Source organism: Penicillium verhagenii (assembly GCF_028828195.1).
Source record: "Penicillium verhagenii strain IBT 33310 chromosome Unknown utg000012l_segment0_segment0, whole genome shotgun sequence".
NCBI classification, from domain to species: Eukaryota; Fungi; Ascomycota; class Eurotiomycetes; order Eurotiales; family Aspergillaceae; genus Penicillium; species Penicillium verhagenii.
The window spans coordinates 514,707-537,837 of NW_026643176.1; the positions used below are offsets into that span (position 1 = coordinate 514,707).

General features: G+C 48.7%; 8 protein-coding genes across 8 annotated transcripts; 7 read left to right on the top strand and 1 right to left on the bottom strand.

Annotated features, from left to right (window-relative positions):
• Positions 1–198: 198 nt before the first annotated feature.
• On the top strand, positions 199–4,006 carry N7466_010857 (uncharacterized protein; the record flags this gene model as incomplete). Its single annotated transcript, XM_057170246.1, has 3 exons — positions 199–349; positions 409–3,038; positions 3,092–4,006. 3 exons carry the CDS (start codon positions 199–201, stop codon positions 4,004–4,006), a joined length of 3,696 nt encoding a protein of 1,231 aa, XP_057015978.1.
• Positions 4,007–4,450: 444 nt separating this feature from the next.
• N7466_010858 (U6 snRNA-associated Sm-like protein LSm7) lies at positions 4,451–4,996 on the bottom strand (the record flags this gene model as incomplete). The annotated part of the gene is made up of 3 exons (XM_057170247.1): positions 4,451–4,578; positions 4,636–4,707; positions 4,813–4,996. 3 exons carry the CDS (start codon positions 4,994–4,996, stop codon positions 4,451–4,453), a joined length of 384 nt encoding a protein of 127 aa, XP_057015979.1.
• A 993-nt stretch (positions 4,997–5,989) lies between these two features.
• N7466_010859 (Zn(II)2Cys6 transcription factor domain-containing protein) lies at positions 5,990–8,144 on the top strand (the record flags this gene model as incomplete). Its single annotated transcript, XM_057170248.1, has 2 exons — positions 5,990–6,602; positions 6,862–8,144. The coding sequence occupies 2 exons, from the start codon at positions 5,990–5,992 to the stop codon at positions 8,142–8,144; spliced, it is 1,896 nt and encodes a 631-aa protein (XP_057015980.1).
• Positions 8,145–8,813: 669 nt separating this feature from the next.
• Positions 8,814–10,675, top strand: N7466_010860 (uncharacterized protein; the record flags this gene model as incomplete). Its single annotated transcript, XM_057170249.1, has 3 exons — positions 8,814–10,017; positions 10,066–10,303; positions 10,369–10,675. The coding sequence occupies 3 exons, from the start codon at positions 8,814–8,816 to the stop codon at positions 10,673–10,675; spliced, it is 1,749 nt and encodes a 582-aa protein (XP_057015981.1).
• A 3,514-nt stretch (positions 10,676–14,189) lies between these two features.
• Positions 14,190–15,036, top strand: N7466_010861 (uncharacterized protein; the record flags this gene model as incomplete). The annotated part of the gene is made up of 2 exons (XM_057170250.1): positions 14,190–14,453; positions 14,545–15,036. The coding sequence occupies 2 exons, from the start codon at positions 14,190–14,192 to the stop codon at positions 15,034–15,036; spliced, it is 756 nt and encodes a 251-aa protein (XP_057015982.1).
• A 782-nt stretch (positions 15,037–15,818) lies between these two features.
• N7466_010862 (rRNA 2'-O-methyltransferase fibrillarin family protein) lies at positions 15,819–17,034 on the top strand (the record flags this gene model as incomplete). Its single annotated transcript, XM_057170251.1, has 4 exons — positions 15,819–15,933; positions 16,027–16,178; positions 16,269–16,749; positions 16,805–17,034. The coding sequence occupies 4 exons, from the start codon at positions 15,819–15,821 to the stop codon at positions 17,032–17,034; spliced, it is 978 nt and encodes a 325-aa protein (XP_057015983.1).
• A 2,302-nt stretch (positions 17,035–19,336) lies between these two features.
• N7466_010863 (SDR family oxidoreductase) lies at positions 19,337–20,305 on the top strand (the record flags this gene model as incomplete). Its single annotated transcript, XM_057170252.1, has 1 exon — positions 19,337–20,305. One exon carries the CDS (start codon positions 19,337–19,339, stop codon positions 20,303–20,305), a length of 969 nt encoding a protein of 322 aa, XP_057015984.1.
• Positions 20,306–20,681: 376 nt separating this feature from the next.
• On the top strand, positions 20,682–22,403 carry N7466_010864 (mitochondrial processing peptidase; the record flags this gene model as incomplete). Its single annotated transcript, XM_057170253.1, has 5 exons — positions 20,682–20,831; positions 20,883–21,008; positions 21,070–21,147; positions 21,215–21,909; positions 22,013–22,403. 5 exons carry the CDS (start codon positions 20,682–20,684, stop codon positions 22,401–22,403), a joined length of 1,440 nt encoding a protein of 479 aa, XP_057015985.1.
• Between the last annotated feature and the right edge of the window lie 728 nt (positions 22,404–23,131).

The following is a 23,131-nucleotide window of genomic DNA, read 5'->3' on the forward strand; positions in this document are numbered from 1 at the left end:
TCGTTGACTTGTCAAAGTGGTTGCCTTGATAAGCCGTTGACTGTGTCTCTCTCTCTCTCTCTCTCTCTGTCTCTGTTCCTGATTTAGTATGGGAAAGTGGCCCCCTGAACCTTAGATTTGGCCCCAAGTTCCTGACCGCCTTCCCAGCTCATCTTCAATACTGCGCGGGGACTAAGGCCCTCCTACAAGCTAGCCATCATGGCTTCAGATGATGGATTAGGCCCTCGTAAGCGGCGCAGGGTTGCTCCTGCAGGGTCAGATCCCTACGTCTTACGTTCATTGTTCGAGAATGTACCGGTGGAGACCGAGGACAACAGTGACGTTTACATCACCTGTGTTGAGTACTGGGGTAAGCTACCCATGACGTGGTTCTGGAGAGCTGTCCACTAACCACATAACAATCTATAGAGCAGAACCTGTATATTGGAACCTCAGCAGCAGAGGTGTTACACTTTGTTTGCCTTCCACCCGCTTCCGACGACTCAAATGAGCCTACCTTTATATTGGCATCGCGATTGCCTATCCCATTCCAGACCACACCCTCAAACAGTGACCAGCACGGTGTCCAGCAAATTGTTATACTTGCTTCTGTGGGGAAAGCTTGCATACTTTGCAATGGCACGGTTACCTTCTACATGCTACCAGAGCTCAGTCCGGCATTCGGCAACACCAAAGTTAATCAATGCCGATGGATCGGCGGCTTGGATCTCGATCAGAATGCCGAGTCTGGGGAAAAACCAGTGGTAATGATTGCGGCGCACAACAACATCATGCTAGTTCAAATTGGGGATGAAGCGCGTCGCATCAAAAAGATTGGGTTTCCTGGGTGCTTAGTCGCAGCTCGCAGAGGCACAATTGCATGCGCGGCTGACTCTCATTCGTACTCGCTGCTTGAAGTGGAACACCAGCAGAAGATTCCCTTGTTCCCTATCTCATCCTCGAATGAAGTCTTTGATTCTGGAAAAGTGGAAGACATTGTGCCGGGGCCCCAGACGCCTCTCAAGCGATCTCCTTCGTCATCCTACCCAAGCTCTCCTCCTGCTGATTCACATGCTCATGGCAGAAGTAGCAGTTTGAATGCATTTGCGGGAATGTTACAGCCACATGCACAGACACCTCAACAAGCTCGGTCGCCTTCACCCTCGGGAACCCCGGATCCCTTCACGGCCACCGGGACACCCCGTCGATCAAGTTCGGAAGAGAGAGAGAATGAAACCCCCCCAAAGAAACCTACAGACAGCACCCAGAATGAATCTCCACCAGCAGTTGCCGAGGGCGCAAAACCACTACCTCCATTACCTACAACACAAATCTCAAAACAACTACAACCCCATGTGGTTTCGCCGACCCCCTCGGAATTTCTTCTTGTAACCGGAACCGAAGAAACGGAACCTGGAGTGGGTATGTTTGTAGACTTGGATGGTGAGGTTGTGCGGGGGACCATTAGTTTTCATCGTTATCCTAAGTCCGTGATCATTGATGCCGGGGAGGACGACCAATTTCTCCAGCCCAACGATGATTCCAAGGATGAGTTTGTGCTTGCCATCATTGAAGAAGAAAACGACAAGAATCGACTTGAGATCCAACGCTGGGATGATGATCCGGCGGAAATTGAACGCCAAAAGCGATGGATGGATATACCCTCACCTGGAGTAAAACCCGCTCGGGTTGGCCTGCGGCATACAATTTGCCCCAGCCAATTTGAGCTAGAGGGTATTGGGCAACTTTTGCGAATGACTCGTCTTAAAACCCCTTTGCTTTCACCCCACGTACCAACGGCAGACCCTCGAACACAAGCATCCATTGAGCACCTTCAGAAAGAAGAGGAACTTTTTGAGTCCCAGGAATTAACAGACTCTGAGGGTGCCAAAAAAGGCGAAGCAAGGCCAGGTCGGGGCTGGGAGGCGCAACGAAATGCCGAAGAGGCAAAATTTGCTCATGGACTGGGCAACCTCCAAAGCAGTCTCATACTGTGGTCAGGATCCCAGATATGGCGGATTGTAAAGAATCCCTTGGTGGTTCAGCTTGAAGGCTCGTTACAGCAAGCCCAGTATACCAATGATAGCGGGCACATTATTCTGCAGCGGGACTCCATCATGGCTTTGATGATGTCAATTCGGGATATTGAGCCCCGAAACGAATCAGAATTCATCGGTCTCGGTTACGTGAAGCAGAAAGCAAGTCTTTTGTTGTTTGGAGACCTTTTGTCTATGCCTTCCGATCACCGAAGCGAGTCTGTGATCAAAGCTACCGAACAAGCCCTTGTGGCTGGTGACCTGGACCCGCGCCTGGCCTTGCTATTCATTCCTTTGCTTCGACGTGAGGTTTTACAGGGCCCTCAGGGGATTTGGGTACACTCCGGACTCGCAGATCTGACACAAAAGTATATACAACAGGTGGAAAAAGTAAACAACGAGCTGCCCGCCTCAACTGCCATTAACGGTCCTGTGCTGAATATGGTGAAGCGATTCCTTTTCTCTTGGCAGCAAAAGAGAGGTTACGGTAGCATCACGGATGAGACTTTTGTCTTAGATAGCACCGATGCCGCTCTTCTTCATCTTGTTTTAGAACAGGACGCCGATGTAAATGCGAGCAAGCGGACTAAGTTATCGACTCGTACCGAGTTAAATCGGCTGGTGGATAATTGGAAGGGAAACTTCGAGAGGGCTGTGGCGCTGTTAGAGCAATATCAGAGGCTCTACATCTTGAGTCGTCTGTATCAGAGCCAGAAGATGTCTCACAACGTTCTCAACACATGGCGGAGAATAGTTGACGGTGAACCTGATGCTGGTGGGGAGCTCACTGCGCCAGGCGTAGAGGCCCAGATGCGCAAGTATTTGGTCAATATCAAGAATGTCCAGCTGGTGGAAGAATATGGATCTTGGCTTGCTGGGCGAAACCCTAGCCTGGGTGTGCAGGTCTTTGCGGACAACTCTAGTCGTGTGCGGCTAGAGCCTGCGGACGTTGTCACTCTGCTCAAGGAAAAGGCCCCTAACGCTGTCCAGGTTTACCTGGAGCATCTAGTCTTTGCCAAAAACGTGAGTTCTACCAACGAGCCCTTTAATCGATTAATGACTGACACTATTCACAGTACACTCAATATGCCGACGATCTCATCTCATACTATCTCGATGAAGTACTGTCTGTGCTGAAGTCTTCATCCGCCGCACGGGATTCTCTCTCGGATTCATACTCAACCTACCGGTCTCTGCGTCCTCCCAAGCCTACCTACCTTAATTTCATCACAGAGAACACGCCCAGTGAGCCCTGGTGGCAGTCTCGGCTTCGCCTACTACAGCTGCTGAGCGGCACCTCTGGCACTCAATTTTCGTCTACACCTGTCCCTTCGGGCATCACATACTCTATCCCAAACGTGCTGGCACGTATTGAGCCCTTCCAAGACGAGCTTGTCTCAGAATGCATTATCTTGGACGGTCTACAGGGCCATCACCGTGCAGCTCTCCGCCTTCTAACCCATGGCCTGGGAGACTACGACTCCGCCATTCGATACTGCTTCTTTGGCGGACCACAAACCTCAAGCTCATCTCGGGCCGAGCCCGAACTTGCCGACCACTCTTTACAATCAGAACTTTTTCGCCATTTGCTTGATGAATTCTTGCAAATCCAAGATCTATCAGATCGTATCGAGAGAACTAGTGACCTCCTCGCTCGTTTTGCAGCTTGGTTCGACGTCCGTGAAGTTTTGGACCTTGTCCCCGAGGATTGGAGTGTCGATATTCTAGGTGGTTTCTTGGTGCACGTTTTCCGAACCCTCGTCTCTCAAACGCGCGAAGCTCGTATAGAGCGTGCCCTCAGTGCAGGTCTCAACTTACGCGTGGGTGTTGATTATAATGATAACATGGAGAAAGCCGGGCCTTGGGTAGAAGATGGAGAGGGGCTTCGACGCTTGGTGGGTGGAGCTCCGTCACTTCCTGCTCCGACTGATGGTAACGACGATGATGGAGAATTTGGGGAAGTGGTTTCGCCTGAGGCCGGAGGTGATTAGATGGCCATTGTACAATTGGGCCTTTGACTTTAAGATACCTATTTGTACAATTTAATTCGGTTTGTGATACTGAAACATAATGGACTAAAGGCAAATCAATCACGGTGGTTGTTTGGTTCGGCAATCTGCACTTGAAGTATCTCGTGTGCATTCTTATGATCATGTATTTCATGCCTAGTAGTTTCTCTAGGAGACAGAGGACTCGTACCAAGATCAGGTATGCAGTAAGGTCTTTTATCATGCATTAATTCTCAGATGAAAGGATAAAAGAATATTTCGTGGTGCATTCGTTCCCTTCGTAGCTCCCAATGAGCGGGCTCCCCACTACAGAGTCAGGGTCCATTGGTTTTCTTTTTTGTTAAGATGACCAAGGGGGTTATCACGGCCGTCCCCAGAGTAGCCGGTCATATTGCATTCAGTGACTGAAATGAAATGAGAAAGGTCTTACTCCTCGGGCTGCACAAACGGATTGGGGATTTCCTCGCTTCCATCCGCAGGCGAGATGAGCACGATGAGTGTACCACGAGCAACGATCAAACCCAACGGGCGAGTCGTCTGGTTACCCTCATCATCTGGAAGAAGTTAGTTTTGGTAAGTAGACTTTTGTCAGATGGTGATCAGAAACTCACCACGCATGGATTCCTTGACATCGTCGAGGACAAGATTCATGAGCTGATCATAACCCTTGAGAGTTCCAGTTACTAGTCACAAATCAGCAATTGATCTCTGGTAAATCCAACCTCGTTGAGAGGTGGTTTTTTTTTTCTCTTGAAAGACGTTAAAATGAAGCATAATAAAAGACTCACCTTCACGACCACCATTAAACTTGACCTGGACCTCCTTGTCCATATATTTGTTGAGATCGAGGATGTTTTCCTTCTTGGGCTTCTCCTGTGCACCGCCACTAGCGCCACTTTTCTGCTGGGGCTGACGGCCACCGCCGCGACCACCACCACCACCACGACCTCGGAATGAACCTCGTTCGGACATTATGGTCTGAGCGGGGCTTATGAAAATGGGGGAGGGGTGGAAGAAAAAGGGGGGGAAATAAACCAATGAAAATTCACTAAGCCCGGATAGGAGAAGTAGACCGGAACTGCAGCTCAAAGGGAGGTGGAATCAAACGTTCAGTCAAGTTGCGAGGGGGTCAAGTCAGTATGGACAGTATGAGGGATTTTCAAGATTGTTTGCAGTTGGACTGATAACGATAAGTGTTCAAGTTCCCGCTGGGGAAGTTTCCGCTGTTACTGTACTATTACCGCCCCGGGGATCCGAATTGCTGGGAGCGGTAAAGAGCGGAGGACTTATTTCGCGTGTATCGTGGTATTCCACAATACCCTGTCATTTGGTAATTTTGCTCCAGGCATCATCATTTCCATCAGACTATCATACTCAGCATCATAAGTCGTCATTAGAGTGGAGGGTCAAAAGGCTTGTTTAGGGGGATCGACATATATAGAAATCTTGATGTGAGAATCAAAACGAGAGTGGACTTTGTATTACATGTATGATTCCATGGTATATGGAGTAACCCTCGAACACACAGTGCACGGGGCATATATGGCTGGTTCAGGCCTCAGCGGAAAGCCCCGGCGGGACTCCGCTGCGTGATTCGGTCCTGGTCCTCTGGGTCCTCTGCGTTTTTGTCTTTTTCCCTTGAGAGGGGAGACCTGTGCACCAACTCGTTTTCCTTTTCCTAACTCTCGGTAAACTTCTAACCCAATCTATCTACCATTCTATCCTGCCCGCCCCCATTCACTGCGCTCCGCCCTACTCTCCGCCGGGGCCGATTCGCAGACAGCCTTTCAACTCTTTCCGTTCCCGCCCCTGGGTCTTAACTCTTTTTTCCCCTTCTACTTCACCCTCCCCAGCTTATCCGAACCCCCCCCCCCCCCCATATCCATCGATCGGGACTCCGACACTCCTGGTGGGCATCAAGAGGCAAAACTCGCCGTTCCTGAATGCCTCTTATCCAATTCCACTATGGAGTCCCGCCCCGCGACCACGGAGCTGTCTAACAAACGGCCTCGGTCTCCCACGACCGACCAGCAGCCACAATCCAAGGTGGCCAAAACCCATTCCAATCACCTCCAAATAAATTACCTCGCGCGACAATGCCCCGAAAACCTTCCACTCGTTTCCTCCGAAGACAACATGCCCTCGATCATTCACCTGATCGGAGAATATGATGGAGTGCTTCAACGCCATGAGAGCATCGCCGGTAACTTGGGCGCATGTCCTCTGGGTCCCATTTTGATCAAGCGCTTTGAACGCTTGTTCGATGGGCCTCCGCGCGTGATCAAGGCGCATGAAAAGGATGAATCAACGGTGACTTGGTTGGATGTTGTCGAGTTCGCCAAAAGCAACCCTGACCAGTTCAATCTGGAGAAAGCTCGCAACGGTGCGCGCATCTGCCAGTTCTACACCAAGCAGTGTCGCGTGGAGATCAGCGAGGAAGACCATTTGTTGATCGCATCGGGCATGCCCCAGAGGATGATCCCCCCACAGCCGATCATCGAGGATGAAGAGAAGGAGTTGGGCGCACTGGAAATCCTAGAAAAGAACCTCCAGCAAATCACTCAGACCGCAGATCAAAGTAAGTTAGCAACTTATTCTCCCTATTATTCACACTCCTGGTCGACATCAGAGGAATTACACCTTTCCCAGGTGCCTCTGACCCAAGTCCGCTACATACTCGGTTCCTGAACAGAGTACAAACTCAATTCCTGGAAGAAGTACATACTCAGGTCCGGGAGAGAGTACATACTCATTTCTTAGAGAGGGTACTCACTCAAGTTCTAGGGAGAGAGAGTATAAATACATCTTCATGACTTAGATCTAACCTTTCGTTATAGCGTCTGCCCGAGCACGTCAGCTTAGTTACCGTCTGAGAAACCGCCGCACCGCGATAATGAGCCGCCGCCAGAACGATGCGACTCTGCAGTCTCGTCCTGGAGAGACACGGCGCGAATCCAACGGTCTTCCGTCCCATGCTTCCCCGTTAAGCGGCTTTGTTGCTGTCAATGCGGCTCGAGCTGAGGCCGAGGCCGCCGAAGACAATCCGCTTTCAGCACAATTCGCTTTCTCACACCCCAATACTGATAATGTCACAATCATAAATGGAACCTCGATCAAAGGCGCATCACCGACTACTCGCGCTGAGTTGATGAAGAAGTTCTTTACTACCGCCGATCGTCAGGCACGAGGCTACGATGACGCTACAACACCTATCGTCAATCCTTTATCTCGGCCTCGACCTCAGGCGCCAGAGGATCCGGCGAACTTCAACAACACTGTTTACAGTAGCAGTGCCTCCAGCCCGGCGGTGCCTATCCCCAGCACCCCATCCTCCCTGTTACCCCCGCCCAAGTCCACCCCTCAGGACAAAGACGATGGCGGACCGTACAAACTAGAGATGGTAGCCCGTATGGAGGAGATGGTCCGCGGCGAGCGGATAACGCCACCGTGTGATCGATGTCGTCGACTCCACATGGACTGCCTGAAGAACTTGACCGCTTGCGTAGGCTGCACAAAGAAGCATGCCAAGTGCTCTTGGCGAGACGTGAAGGAGGTGGAGATTCGCGCAGCCTGGGCTCCATCCGCCACCGCACGAGAAGCCATGGAGGTAGACATGAACCGCACCTACGCTTTCCCTCCACAGCGCCCTTCTCCCAGCTCCCGGGCCTCTGCTGAGCGTCCCACGGGTCCATATGACACCGCCTACGCTCACCATCACCGCCGTGAATCAGCGCCAAGTGCCCCTCAAATGGTACCAGCCGCGGGTGGTGTTCCAATGAACCTTCCGTCTTCCGAAAACTCCCCCCGCAGAGCCGTGAGTGAGACCGAGAGTAACGGTCGGCCGCACCATGGGCCCGCGCCTCGACATGCTGAGGAAGAGGATCCAGATGCGAATCAGCGATTGGTGCAGGCGATTATGGATACCGTCGATCACCATACCCGTGTCGCAGCCGCTGTGGAGGAGAAGGAAAGGGGTGCTGAGCGTTATTCGGATCGTGGGGATGCTCCTCATGACCGCGATATGGATCGGGACCGAAATCAGGACCAAGAACGGGATCGGGATCGGGATCGGGATCGGGACCAGGACCGGGACCGAGAAAGACGGATCTTGCAGACTTGAGTTGTCTAGCATGAAGTATTCGCGTGAAATTTGATATCCTCTTACATATTTGTTCTAGTTTTTATGTATGTATTACTATGATGAGCGCTGGCGAATCGGGGTCCACTACTTGGGATGTTTATCTTTTTACTGCATGTATGTATTATACTAGTATCCATGGAAGTTTATTGTTACCTACAACATTGAAGCCTTGGTCACTGCGCGTATGAGTTATGAATGATGATGAGTACCCAAGCGTAGTAGTACGGGGCCCAGTACATTATGAGTCAAGTACCTAGGCCTCTCAAGGAGTTTCCTTTCTTTTCATTTTTCTGCTTCCCTTCATGTTAATAACGCGACAATACGTATTTAGCGCGTGAAAGGTAATACCAAATATTTCTTTTGCTTGTACTACATCTCCACTTTTGCACCCTTGTGGGCCGTGCCCCTAGGACTCCAGTTCCTCTTTCAAGTCCACCTTTACCGGGCAAATCCACTTTGCTGAGTTTTTTGGACTGTCCATACCGGTAGATTCGGCTCTGGATCGTTTCACGTTACAACTTCTGTGCGAGATTTACATACACGCACGGCACGGGTTCCAAGCCCATATCTCTTTTATCAATTCAGGTTGCTAGACATATTATGTGGCTGAGTACTCATCACTAAAGTCGGCTAACGTGAATTATCAAAATGGCGTCTGCCAAGCAACCTGAACTGGCGTCCGCCATGAAGCCCGCTGTCGCTGGTATCTGTTATGACTCTCCAGATTGGGAACAGTTGCCCGCCACCCCGATTCTTAGCATCCTGCAATTGAAATTTGTTTCAGAGGTCAATTTGGAGGATATCTCACAGACAGTCTCAGTTCTTTGGCGAAAGTCTGTCGAATTTGTGTCGACTATTCCTGGCTTCCAAGAACTATACTGGGCGCCCGTCGACCAAAGTGCAGCCACGATCATGGTTTTGATCCAATGGGACAGTGGGAAGGCTTGGAGTCGGTTCCAGTGTTCCTTGGGCTTTACCATGCTTCTGGGATACCTGGAAAACGTTACGAACCGCTGTATGCAGCTTACTCTTCCTGATTTTCTCTCTACTGGCTTTTGCTTAGAGTTATTTTCCTACAACTTCCCGGTCTCGCAAAACGCACCCGAGGAACGTCAATCCGACTTCAAAGCACGTTGGAATTCATTGTTCGATGTACACTCAATGCATAACATGATATTCGCCTATGGAGGGTGGATAGAAGACGATTATCGAAGTTATAAAAAGGGAATTTGTATTCCAGCCCTTCTTGTAGAAGGCTTTAAGGTCGAGAACCATTATTTTGGTGGCTTCGTGTTCAAGAAAACTAATACTCTCCTACAAATTTCCCATGAAATCATCGATCAACTTGCAGTTCTAGCAAGTGAGGCGACTTATATGGCCACTTGCAAGACTAAACAAATGCGCTATGAAGGAAGGGATCTTGCGACCAAAAAGCCATCGCCTAGCCTTCCTTCCAACCAATCCACTTGGAGATACCCGCTTTTGGGTACGCCAGTGAATCGGCAATGCGACCTGGAGGATTCTGATCGTCTCGACCCTGAAGATCGAGTACATATACAATCAATCGAAGAGTCGTTTGTTCGCGGGAATAAACGCCTTGTGCATAGTCCAGCCGGTACTTGGACACAGATGGGGTCTTTAAACCAGTACGAAGTGGATAATCATGTGCCCATACGTACTCGTGAATCGAAAGCCGTACTGGAAGTGATCTCTTTCCGGCTTTTGCACCCCAGTTCCTCTTTCGACAATTTGTTCGCTGGATTTCGAGTTGCCGTTTGGAAACTACGAGACAACCCTGGCCTCTGGCGAGCCTCCGATAACGATGATCCCTCCCAAATTTTCCTACTAGCAAGTATGTGTCTCCATCATTATAATTCAAAACGTCAACTTATCAAGCTAGATCTCGGCGATATAAAGTCCGCATCGTGGGGGGATAAGGAACGTTTTCATCGCCTTATTCACGATTTTGAATTTGCATGCAGAGGTACAATTGAAGATCTATCATATATGCAAATTCCCGGTCCAGATATATCAGGATCAGGAACAGGTATAGGTCCCCATATTCTTGAGTTTACGATTTTTCACATCGCAAATTATGACCTTCGTGCATTCGAATACGCGTATCAGAACTTGATTAAGTATGTCCATTTCCCGGATATTCACTACTCCTTCCTACATGTTCGCTCATGATTTCGCCTATTAGAACAACGCGCGTCCAGAGGCTATACGGGGGTACGTTCAATTACGTCCAGTTTAACGCAGTGAGCGACGTGGGTAGAGATTATGACGCAGATTTGCAAACAACCAAATTCACCACTGTTTGGAGGTGGCAGAGTGGCTCGGGTGGACAAAAGCAGTGGTACGACGAGTTCGCCAGCCGCTCTCAAAGTGAGTATGAAAGGCTAGGGCATATCATTGACTGGCTTCGTACTGTCTTCAAGAGTGCCCATAATGTTCTTCTGAATATTGAGCCCAGCGATTCAGCCCTTCCAGATGTCGGTCAGGGATGAATTAGTTATATTCAAATGGCCACTCACTTGATTTTTGTTGAAAATTGGGCTTGGCTCATTGAGTGCAGTGCTTGGTATACATAGAGAAACTTCAATGTTGTCTTTACTAGTACACATGTTATGTACATATAGTACATACACATGAATGCATACATACATAGGAATCATAACATCAATCAATTGAAGTGGAAATCCCCGCCGTTCTTTAGAGCATACTCAAGTGCTCGATAAACATTAGGCGAGGTTTGAATTGATGCAAATCTGGACCATTGAAAATTCAAATATTTTTGAGCTCGCATGGTGACACTGAATTGCTGGCTAAGCGATCGTACTAGCTACACCAAGCCAACATTTAAAATTGCGATTCTTCTTCAACTCTTTCGAATGTTCCTTTCGAGGTTTGAATTGCCTGTGTCTATACACGTGGATCTAGGTAAGGCTGGACGAGAACCTTGGAATCAGAATTTGAACGTTAGGTAGAAACTTATCAACACAAATGGTTCAAACATTGAATACTTAACCGAATTGATGGTGGAACCTTCAATGTTAGCAGGTTGCGGGAACATATACGTACCTGGGTAGACTTCGCACGGGCATGAACCCGCTTAGAATTCGGAAATCCACATGTGCAAAATCACCCGCCTTCCAAGGTTGGAACCTTCAAATGATTGGAAGTACTAAAGCAATTGAGTTCTATTAGCTATGTATCTTGTAATATGATAGAAATTACCAGGAAGTAGAGATGTGAAGTATCGTATTTGAAAGGAGTAAGTGTCTTCAATGTTATAAGAGAGGCGCGAACACGATAAGCGTACGAAGGTATCATTAGGGATATAATGCTCAAGCAGGATCAGCTGATATGAAGAACAGCCCGGGTGGTCTAGTGGTATGATTCGCGCTTAGGGCAGCAACTCCTAAGCACTCCTGCGCGAGGTCCCGTGTTCGATCCACGGCTCGGGCCTGTTATCTTTTTTTTATTTTGTCAATTAATTTTTTTTTTTCAATTGATCTATCTATTTACCTGACAATTTAGTTTTGACTCATTTTTAGCGAATTGGGAAGATCTGATAGTTATCTTCTGAATCCCTGAATATTCTTTCAGGGGTTGGATTTTGTTTCTCTTCGACTACTGCAAGCCACTGCATATCAATAGCGATCCCTCGATTTCAATCCACTCACCCAACTAGAAGCTATGTGAAATATCACCCACCCAGAAAAGGACCTCAAATTATGAATCCAAAATTTTGGTTCTGCTTTAGACATATGCATGCTCTTAGCTTCTGTCTGCGAAAATTATGCGGCCTCTGCGAATGGTCATGTCCTCGACTGCAGTGTGATTAATCCAATGCTAACCTCGCCCACATACTACCATATCCATCCAAGACCCTAGGAAACACCAATTGACTTACTTCCTTATCTAAACATTCAGTATAGCAAGCCTTGGAATTGGTCACCGTCAGCCAGCACGTGCTCAGAACGTGCCGATTCAACCGGTCTGGCTCCAGGGCTATCGTTTCTGGTTTCGCCAGTTGCAGAAAAAACGGTGAAGGCTCGCTTAAGGTCTAACTCTCAAGATTCCTGACATGTGTGAGCCCGGTGTTACTATTCTAGTAGTTATCTAGAGCTTGTCGATATCCACCCTGACTTATTATAGAATGCTAACTACTAGTAGCGTAGAGGTTCCGAGCTCCGTCTTACTACCTAGGGTATTCCTTCTTCCCCCTCCAGCTTGGCAATCCCAACATTAGAACTCCCATCGGGTACATTGACCCTGGGACTCAGGCCCTTTCTCTCACTAGTCTCCCCCACGGGCCTCCATATCTTCGCTCCTATGCCGTCATTCCAAGATCTCCGCAACACCGCGTGGTTACAGGACAGTAGGGGATATAGCACCCCCCACAACGAATTGAAAAAAGGTAGTATGATTTGACGACTGAAAATCTTATCAAGATCAGATGACGCGCATGTGCGTCTTGTTAGTTTGAGCAACAAAAACTGACGTGTGGCTCACAGTGCTGTCTCGTGCTCCATTGGGTCGGCAGCAGCAACACACAGCGAGTCATGAACAATTCAATGCTGGGCTTCACGATCGAAGGGAAAAAGTACGGGAAATACCCGACCCGGAGAGCTATTTAGAGTTTTATTTATTTATACGTTATGCAGTGTTGAAGCCAGAGGTTACTTATTCATACATTGATTCGGCCGGTTTACCCTAATCTCGGTACTCAAGTGCTCCGAGTGGAGAAAAAGAGGGGGTATACGAAAGAAGACTTTGGACTTGATCCTTCTCGTGTCGAGCAAGAAATTAGTCTGCGATTAAACTTTGTACCCCCCGGCACCGTGATAGATGTATCGCAATTAGAAGCTTGGCTTCGATGGAAGATGCAACGAATCCACCTTCGGTCGGGTAAATAAGCCGGTTACCCTAGGACCTCTCTTTAGTACCAAGCTCCAAGGTTAAAGATAGGTACTGTGGCTGACTTAATAGAACAAGTAAAAAAAAAAAAAAAAAAAAAAAAAGAGTAAGACGGACCAGATGCCGATTTCAGTAATGCAGGTAATATTGGACAGTGTTACTGCTTCCAAGGTTAGGAAAGTTGCAGCCACACCGGAAGCTTCCAGCCCCCGCCAACCCCCCCCCCCGCAAACCTTGGAAGTGGACTTGTGTATTACTGAATCTCGCTTGCAATCAATGTAAGAAAAACCAAAAGAATCAAAAATAAAGGAGTATGTTTGTTACGAATCCTGCGACGACTCTACCCAATGATCTTATCAATTAGCAATATAACCACATCCTGCGTTGGCGCCCCGGTTTTTAATTAGCGAATTGACCCTGGTTGCATCTCTGCACACTAACCTTCACGGGAATTCTTCATGACCATCTTTAACCGCTCAACAGCCATGGCAGGATCCGACATTTATTAATAGCCCGGAGAATTCAACGAAGGTTTGCCTTTGCATTGGGCTACGACCCCCCGGGTCTTCAGTGTTTTGGTTAGCGCGTTGCTATCTGGATTTAGTCAAAGTTGTTCAGGGCCAGCAACGAATGAGATGGTGAAGAGGCTGGTCAGGCTAAATTCGGCGCGTCCCCGGTCCAATCACACGCATCCGTTAACCACCTATCCCTGCTAGTACCTGCAGCCTGCATCGATCCTTTTGGGATTTTCGTTTTTTTTTTAGCTACATTTTCTCTGATTTGTTTCGAGTGAGACGAGTTGTTTCTATAATTGAGCTCTTCATGATAATGGCTTTCTATTGTAATCACCACCGACTCTATATGTACTGGGCTTCCCAGCCCGACGGTTTCATTATCCACCCCCCCCTCTCTCACCTCCCCCTCCAACGAGTCATTCCTTTCCTTCAATTCTTAATTCTCCAAACAGTCAGCCTGGTGCTGCAAAGGACCTAAAACCCCTCTAATCTTGCAAAATCACCCTCTACTATCGCACCCGCCGCTATTCTTCAAAAAAGTCTACCATACAAACTTACACTCAATCTGGGAAAGATATACGCCATGTACATCCTACCCTGGCTTCTCTCCTTGGCAGCAGTATCAAGTGCTGCTCCTGCAAACTTCTTCGATGATGCCTATGACTTCTCCGAAGAGCTTCTGGGATACTATGGCAAAGTTAGCCAAAAGATCAACCAAATAAGGCACACGTCGAGCTCTTCCGTGGAATGCGATACATCCAAAATATCGCTTCCGTCTTATGCATCCAGCCTCCCAAGCCCGACTGGCCTCAAGCCCCTGTATGTGGCTCTTGGAAGAGGAACACAGGTACGCACATTGTTTTTCCCCCTTTTGAATTCTATTTTATTTGGAGTTCAATCTTGTTAGTCTACTAGACCAGTGGTTGATGTTTTTTTAGAACTATACCTGTGCCGATTCCACCACGAGCTCTGCCCCCGTAGCCATTGGTGCGGTCGCAAACCTCTACAACGCCACTTGTATTGCCGCCAACTACCCGGAGGTTCTGCAGATGCTCCCCAGTGTTACCTATACGATTTCCCTACCAACGAATGAGTATGCGACCTTCCCACCTGCCAACATTGAGTTGATGGGTCACCACTTCTTCTACAACTCTACCACGCCGGAATTCAACCTCGATACCACCACCGAGAAACAATATGGTATTGCAATGACGAACAAGATTGACTCAATTGCGGCACCTTCCACTGCCACCAAGGGTGAATATGGTGCTGTCACTTGGCTCTACCTGAAGACTGTATCTGGTACCGTCGGCGATTACAAAGCCGTCTACCGAGTCGATACTGCTGCAGGATCTGCCCCTACTACGTGTGAGGGAATGCAGTCTGCATTTGAAATTCAATATGCAGCACTTTATTACTTCTTTGGCTAGGATGGGCTTGGGTTCATATTGTTCTGTTCTGTACATAGAGAGGTATTTTGTTTATAGGTGGAATTATTAATTCCACGATCGATTAGTCTAGTCCGCATATCATTACCCTTATTTGTTTATGAATTTTTATTCAATGTTGCATACCAACGAGAGGGAGTGTATCAGTTGCCTCCAATTGCCGGGTCTAACAGATTCAAATGCTGGGTGGTTGCATCGCATCGCATCGGATCTCACATTTAAGCGTTCACGTCACAGTGTCGATTTTTGGAGGTTTTGAAAATTTGAAACTGGAGATGACTGTGATTAAACAGCTGAATCCATCTCTTTTATCAACTTTGGCAATCGATATCTTGAATACTGTGATTATTCTTGCCTTGTGAAAGTAGATGTAAATGCAGGGTTGTCAGACACCACGTGACCTCGCTATAGAAGGATCCAGGATTCGGGTCATGTGATGAATCCACATCTGGCTAAATACGCTAAACCAGAAGTAGTCTAGCGCTTTTCTGATTTTCTGAAAGATCCAACGAGCGTAAAAAAAATCTCGACCGCATCAACGAGCAGCAACGGCCCTCACCCGCAACTCGACAGAGCATACTCGGTCGATCAAAATACAGCTGCTGAACTTATTGATTACGATCAATTTGTCAATTTCTTTCAATTCAAGTCGGCTCTCTTTTCGAGACCCTCTCCCAACTTTTTTTCCGGTTTGAGCATTCAGTTAGCTCAATCCTCCAACTCCTCCGACTTTCGAGTTTTAACAACTACACATTATCTTCACAATGGGTTTCGGCGCTCCTCGTGGTCGCGGTGGCTTCGGTGGTGACCGCGGCGGTGGTCGTGGTGGACGTGGTGGTGGCTTCGGTGGTGACCGTGGCGGCCGTGGTGGTGGCAGAGGTTTGTGATCCGATTCTAATCCCCCAAGACAGGAGGCTCTGCCTTTCAGCGCATCAAGTTAGACAGTCTTGCTGATTCTCGTCCCTTTTGAAGGTGGTTTCGGTGGCCGTGGTGGTGGTCGCGGTGGCTTCGGTGACCGTGGTGGCCGTGGTGGTGGTCGCGGTGCTCCCCGTGGTGGCCGTGGTGCTCCCCGTGGTGGCCGTGGTGGTGCCGCTGGTGCCCGTGGTGGTGCTAAGGTTATCATCGTAAGTTTTCTCACCTTAAAAGCTATGGAAAAAACCGATTTTTTTGCAAGTCTTCAGTCGCTAACCAGGTTTTCTTTCTTCTCTACACAGGAGCCCCACCGTCACGCCGGTGTCTTCGTTGCCCGCGGTGGTAAGGAGGATCTGCTTGTTACCAAGAACTTGACTCCCGGTGAGGCCGTTTACGGTGAGAAGCGTATCTCCGTCGAGGGTCCCGCTGGTGAGGATGGTGCTGTCACCAAGGTCGAGTACCGTGTGTGGAACCCCTTCCGTTCCAAGTTGGCTGCCGGTATTCTCGGTGGTTTGGACAACGTCCACATGAAGCCCGGTTCCAAGGTTCTTTACATTGGTGGTGCCTCCGGTACCTCCGTCTCTCACGTTGCTGATATCGTTGGCCCTACCGGTAACGTTTACGCCGTCGAGTTCTCCCACCGCTCTGGCCGTGACCTGATTGGCATGGCTACTCACCGTACCAACGTCATCCCCATCGTTGAGGACGCCAGACATCCCTTGCGCTACAGGATGTTGGTGCCTATGGTGGACGTCATCTTCGCCGATGTGGCTCAACCAGATCGTTCGTATTTCCTGACCCGAAGAGACAAATGACACAACGCTAATTCCTTTTACAGAAGCTCGTATCGTTGGCCTCAACGCCCACATGTTCCTCAAGGACCAGGGTGGTGTCCTTATCTCCATCAAGGCCAGCTGTATCGACTCTACTGCCGCTGCCGATGTTGTTTTCTCCCGTGAGGTCCAGAAGATGCGCGAGGAGAAGATCAAGCCCAAGGAGCAGCTTACCCTGGAGCCCTTCGAGCGTGACCACTGTATCGTTGGTGGTATCTACACTCGCTCGTCATAGAGAGGTGGTTGTTTAATTGGTGGTCATGTCTTTCTCCTAAATGTTCTCTTTCAATTTATCCTCAGGCGTCCTGTGTTATGCTATCTGTATCCAATGCTTATCTTCTTGTGACTGGTTATCTCTGCCCATGTACTTTTGCTTGCGTCACAAAAATCTAGGTTCCACGTCTGGGAAAATGCACACCATGAAAATGATAAAGTGTCTTCGTAATGGCTATAAGGCCTGTAAAGTCTACTTTAAAAACCAAGGCTTTCAGAAGCCCGAGGCAATGAGTTTGATATTACAGCACCGCGCACGAGGCGCCGGTCACGTGTGTTCATTTTAATAACTACTATACTGTAGTATAGTTACTGTAACTATGTCTGGAGCTTGTCACTACTAGTCATAGTTAACTAGTACATAGCACTTGAATAGTATTGGATAACTTGTCACCTTAGATACTCTGTGCCTAATTTCCAAGGTTGCTACTGCTTTTCTATGTACTAGGCGAATATATGGCCTATGCGCGATATTTGAGGGGGAAAACGAAATGAAAAACCAAACACGAAACACGAAACGAATCATCACTATAGAGGCTATGCGCGGTAATGAAGCAAGAACACAAAACGCAGAACGCAAAATGGCGACCACGTATTCCAGTACGATCTTGGAGAATCAGTTGAATTGAACTAGCTCTTACCTCACCTCTCTCTCTCTCTCGCTCGTTTAGATTATTGCTATTCGAAAGCAATCTCTCTATAAATTCCATCTCTACCTCCTTCTTTCCATATTTCTACTACTTTCTGTACCACTGAATCCACTGCTTTATGACATACACACACGTGCAACGTGCAATCCGGACAGTTTCTTTCGTGAATCGCTATCACACCTTACCTATCTATTCGGAGACAACGTGTGTGGGCATGAAGATGTATGTAATCTTGGCGAGGAAGGAAGCTACAGATAGCCCCCGAACACTATTACATGATCGTAATTTGTATGTGGATCTTCGTGCTGCATGGGCACCTTTAGGGCTAGTCACCTGAGTAGATGAGAGTTTGAACTTGAAGGTATAGGAGTTGGAAGTATACTGGAGATATTGGGACTGTAAGCTTCCTCGATAGTAGACCCTATAGAGGAATTTTGATAACTGCATCAATATAACCCCTTCTAATCTTGTTCCCAAGTATTCACCTACCTAGCGTAGTGGAGGCGTTACTGCAGGGAAATAAGCGAAACGTGATATACCAAGCGAGGTTGTACGACTTGGATGTGTATATGTATAATGCCCGCCTACCATGAAGAAATTAATCCAGCCAGTGCTTCTTCTTTGTGCACCTTTTCGCATTTGAAACCTCCGATTCTGTCTCCTATCTCTGTGCAGGTGTGGTTCCCCACACTCCGTCTATCTGAGCACTCGAGAGTCGACAGCCAACGAGTATCTCTCATTCTACTAAGTTTCGGGGAGAAATTAAGTAGAACCAGGTTCAATTGAATTATGCTGCAGAAACGATCATTCCAACGAAGAGTGTTCACCAATGAGACTTGAGAAAATTTCTCAGATTTCTTGAGATAGAGCCTATGTACCATGTTATGTACACTCAACTTCTAAATATATGTGGTATAGAATACTATATCTTTACAAAATACCTTCCAAAAATCCTTCAAATGTTTTCCACCAGTCTCCCATGTCAACTATTTTCCGGGGCTCTCATCGGGGCTCTCATCGGACTTTCCCCGCGTTCCGAGCAGCCAGGCCAGTGGTTCGGCAGTCGGATTTCTCACCGAGTTTCAACACTCGGAACATCAGATGTACGTGGGAGACTCCACACCGTCGGTATCCTTGGTATAGTGCCAATAAATATCTTTCTAAGCTGATTTTGAGACTGCGAGAACCGAAGGACATCTCGGACTAGTCGAGATGCCCTCTAGTTAACTAGCTAGCAGTAGCTGTATAGGTGCTCTCGAACTTGATAATGTAGGATAATTTTTACCTAGGTAAGTCGAATAGGACTCTCCCCTGGATAAAAAGTGGCCTCAAGGTGCAGTAATATTGTCAGATTTCATCATTGGCTGAATTCAAAGATTGCCCTTCGGTGGTGCGTGGGGGGAAGGGAGACTTCGCCGCAACCCCGCGGGGTCCAATCTTGGAAGACCTGGGCACATGCATGACAGTAGTATATAAGTAGTACATCGGAACGTCCCCGTGTTGCACAATTGAAATATCCCAATTTATCCCTACATTGACCTTCTCTGTCCACTCTTCCTGTTTACTTCTTGTTCACCCCCACAGACCTAATACTCAACCATTGCCTCGCCCGATATGTCGATCCTCATCACTGGCGCTGGTGGTTACGTTGGGCAAGAACTGGCCGCTGCCTTCCTTGCCAGTACACCTGCTACGACCACTGTTACAATCACCGATGTCGTTGAACCAGCAGTCCCCAAGTCAGCCACAGCGCATGCCAGCCGTCTATCTTGTATTCAGGCAGATCTCACATCACCCAAAGAGGTTGACGAATTGATCAGTGCCTCCCGCCCATTCGAGACCGTATACCTTCTCCATGGAATCATGTCCAGCGGCGCCGAGGCAAACTTCGAGCTGGGAACAAGAGTCAATCTCGACTCGACGCGTTACATCCTTGACCGACTACGTGTTACCATGCCTGGTGTAAAGGTGGTCTTCACCTCTTCGTTAGCAGTCTACGGCCTCGCACCACCAGGCCTCCTCCCAGACGAGTCCAACTTCCCACCCGTACCCTCAACCTCCTATGGATCTCAAAAGCTCATTATCGAGACCTTGGTAACCGACTACTCCCGCCGCGGATTTCTCGATGGCCGCTCCGTGAGACTTCCAACTGTGACTGTCCGTGCAGGCGCTCCCACACAAGCTGCAAGCAGTTTTGCCAGCGATATTATTCGTGAACCTTTCCACGGCAAGAAGGCTATTCTGCCCGTGGGAAGAGATGTCGAAATGTGGATCTGCTCGCCGCACACTATTGTCAAGAACTTGATGCATGCGCGTGATGTCCCGGCTGAGGCATTCGGCACGTCACGATCGGTCAATTTGCCTGGACTGAAAGTCAGTGTCCAAGAGATGTTGGATGCACTGGAGACCATTGGCGGTAAGGAGCGACGGGCGTTGGTGGAGGAGAAGTTTGACGCTGCGGTGGACAAAATTGTGCAGACATGGACTCCTCAATTCTCCAATGAGAGAGCCCTCAGCCTTGGGTTTTCACCAGATATTTCTATGGAGGAGAATGTTCGACACTTTGCTAGTGCATTTGTGTAGGTTGTAGGCTCCTAATTGAGGAGCGAGACCGGAGACTCGAGAGCCAATGAATTGAGCCGGATTTGAGGTGATATGTGGCAACCATATTTGGAGCTGATTTAGGATGGATAAATGATGAAATATCCGGCGATAGTGCGTACATGAGTATAAACACACTTAATTATCCAATGAACTTCGAAAAACACCGATTGAAAGCAGAAATGCACCTTTAAGTTGGGGAAAGGAAGTAATCGGGACGAGTTGGAAAAACGGGTCATGTGATTGGCTGGCGCGCCGGGCGAACAATTTGACTTCCGAACTTCAACCTCAGGGCGAAGTCCAGCTCTTCTCTCCATCCCCTTCTCCCCCCCCTCTCCACACACCTTATAAAATCGCAATGGCTTCTCGGCGCCTAGCTTTCAACCTTAACCAGGCTCTGAAGAGCCGTGCGGCTCTGAAGTCCATTCAGCCCGTGAAGCGTGGTTTTGCTTCGCCCGTTACATTGCCCTCTACCACCCAGTCCACCACCCTCTCCAACGGATTCACGGTACATACGGTCGCCTCAATCATTCCTCAAAACGTCGCTAATGCCTTCTAGATCGCCACTGAGCACTCACCATGGGCTCAGACCTCTACTGTCGGTGTCTGGATTGATTCCGGTAGCCGGTCAGAGACTGACAAGACCAACGGAACCGCCCACTTCCTTGAGCACCTTGCCTTCAAGGTTCGACCGCATCGATTCCGATCATTATGAGACAGAAAAATCTAACAGTATCTATTTGTAGGGCACCAACAAGCGCTCGCAGCACCAATTGGAGCTTGAGATTGAGAACATGGGCGCTCACCTTAACGCCTACACCTCGGTACGACCGGAAAACCCATTGCATGGCATCAATCGAATTAAAAAGCTAACTATAGATAAAACAATAGCGCGAGAACACCGTCTACTACGCCAAGTCCTTCAACGCCGATGTCCCCAAGGCCGTCGACATTCTCTCCGATATTCTCCAGAACTCTAAGCTCGAGGCCGGTGCCATCGAGCGCGAGCGCGATGTCATCCTGCGCGAGCAGGAGGAGGTTGACAAGCAGCTTGAGGAGGTTGTCTTCGACCACCTTCACGCCACCGCTTACCAGGGCCAGCCCCTCGGCCGCACCATCCTCGGTCCCAAGGAGAACATCCAGACCATCACCCGTGAAAACCTGACCGACTACATCAAGACCAACTACACTGCTGACCGCATGGTTCTTGTTGGTGCCGGTGGTATCCCCCACGAGCAGCTTGTTCGTCTTGCTGAGGAGCACTTCGGTAGCCTCCCCAGCAAGGCCCCTACTTCCGCTGCTCAGGCCCTCACTGCCGAGATGAAGCGCACCCCCGAGTTCATTGGCTCTGAGGTTCGTCTCCGTGACGACACCATCCCCTCTGCTCACATTGCTCTCGCCGTTGAGGGTGTTAGCTGGAAGGATGATGATTACTTCACTGCCCTTGTTGCCCAGGCTATTGTTGGTAACTGGGACCGTGCTATGGGCCAGTCTTCTTTCCTTGGCAGCAAGCTCAGCTCCCACGTCAGCCACCACGGCCTCGCTAACAGCTTCATGAGCTTCTCCACCAGCTACAGCGACACTGGGTAAGATCTTTTCTTTCTTTCGCGATTCTGTTTCGAATACAAAAAAAAAAAAAACCTCGGCCCTTGAATAACGAAGCTAACCTTGTCTCTTTTCCCTGTATAGTCTCTGGGGTATCTACCTTGTTTCCGAGAACCTGACCAACCTTGATGACTTGATCCACTTCACTCTCCGTGAGTGGACTCGTCTGTGCAGCGAGGTCAGCCCTGCTGAAGTTGAGCGCGCCAAGGCTCAGCTCAAGGCTTCCATCCTCCTCTCCCTTGACGGCACCACCGCCGTTGCCGAGGACATTGGTCGCCAGATCATCACCACCGGCCGCCGCCTCAGCCCCGAGGATGTTGAGCGTGTTGTCAGCCAGATCACCTCGAAGGACATTATGGACTTCGCCACCCGCAAGCTGTGGGATCAGGACGTTGCCATGAGCGCCGTCGGTAGCATCGAGGGTGTCCTTGACTACCAGCGCATCCGCTCTGACATGTCCCGCAACCTGTCTTAATTTACCCGTTGTTTTTGACTTTGCGAAAGAAAGACGGCTCTCTAACGCTCGGGCTTGAGTGTTGGTGGGTTTGGTTTGAATGTACTATCAATCATTGCCTTGGGTTGTTGTTAGACCCTGTTTTGTGTGCGTGTGAAATAGCAAATAATGCTTTGCCTTAGTAGACTATGCAACGATGACCACCTTCCAGTAACGATACATATACCCAGCTAATAATCCTTCAAGAGATATTTCTGAGTGGTATCTAATCTAAATGTACATCAGTCAGATTGAATGAACAGCGGAGTCTATCTAAAAGAATCCAATGAACTCCGGTAAAGAATAGATTCCAAAGTTGCTTCGTACCCCCATGAATTCCTGAGAAACATTCAACAGCATTTGAAGAGTGGAAACATGTACTCTGGCTTACATCGACCCACTTTTGATGGCGTATGGTCCGGTATGGATAGTAGTGCACATCAAATCTCTTATATGATCCACTGGTACCAATAGTTTACAATTGAAGGCTAGAATATCATTCTGAAAGGGAAACCGATGAAGCCAATTGCCAATTTCAAGGATTTGAGTGACAACATTGCAAAACCATGAGCCAGAGGGCTACAGCATCCGTCCTGACGTCGACAAGCAGCTCCGTCGTGAACTATGCGGGTCCCATAATGACATCTGGAATGGACGCTCAGAAAATTCGCGGAGCTTAGTATACATATAATCAAGTTTTGCTGTACATT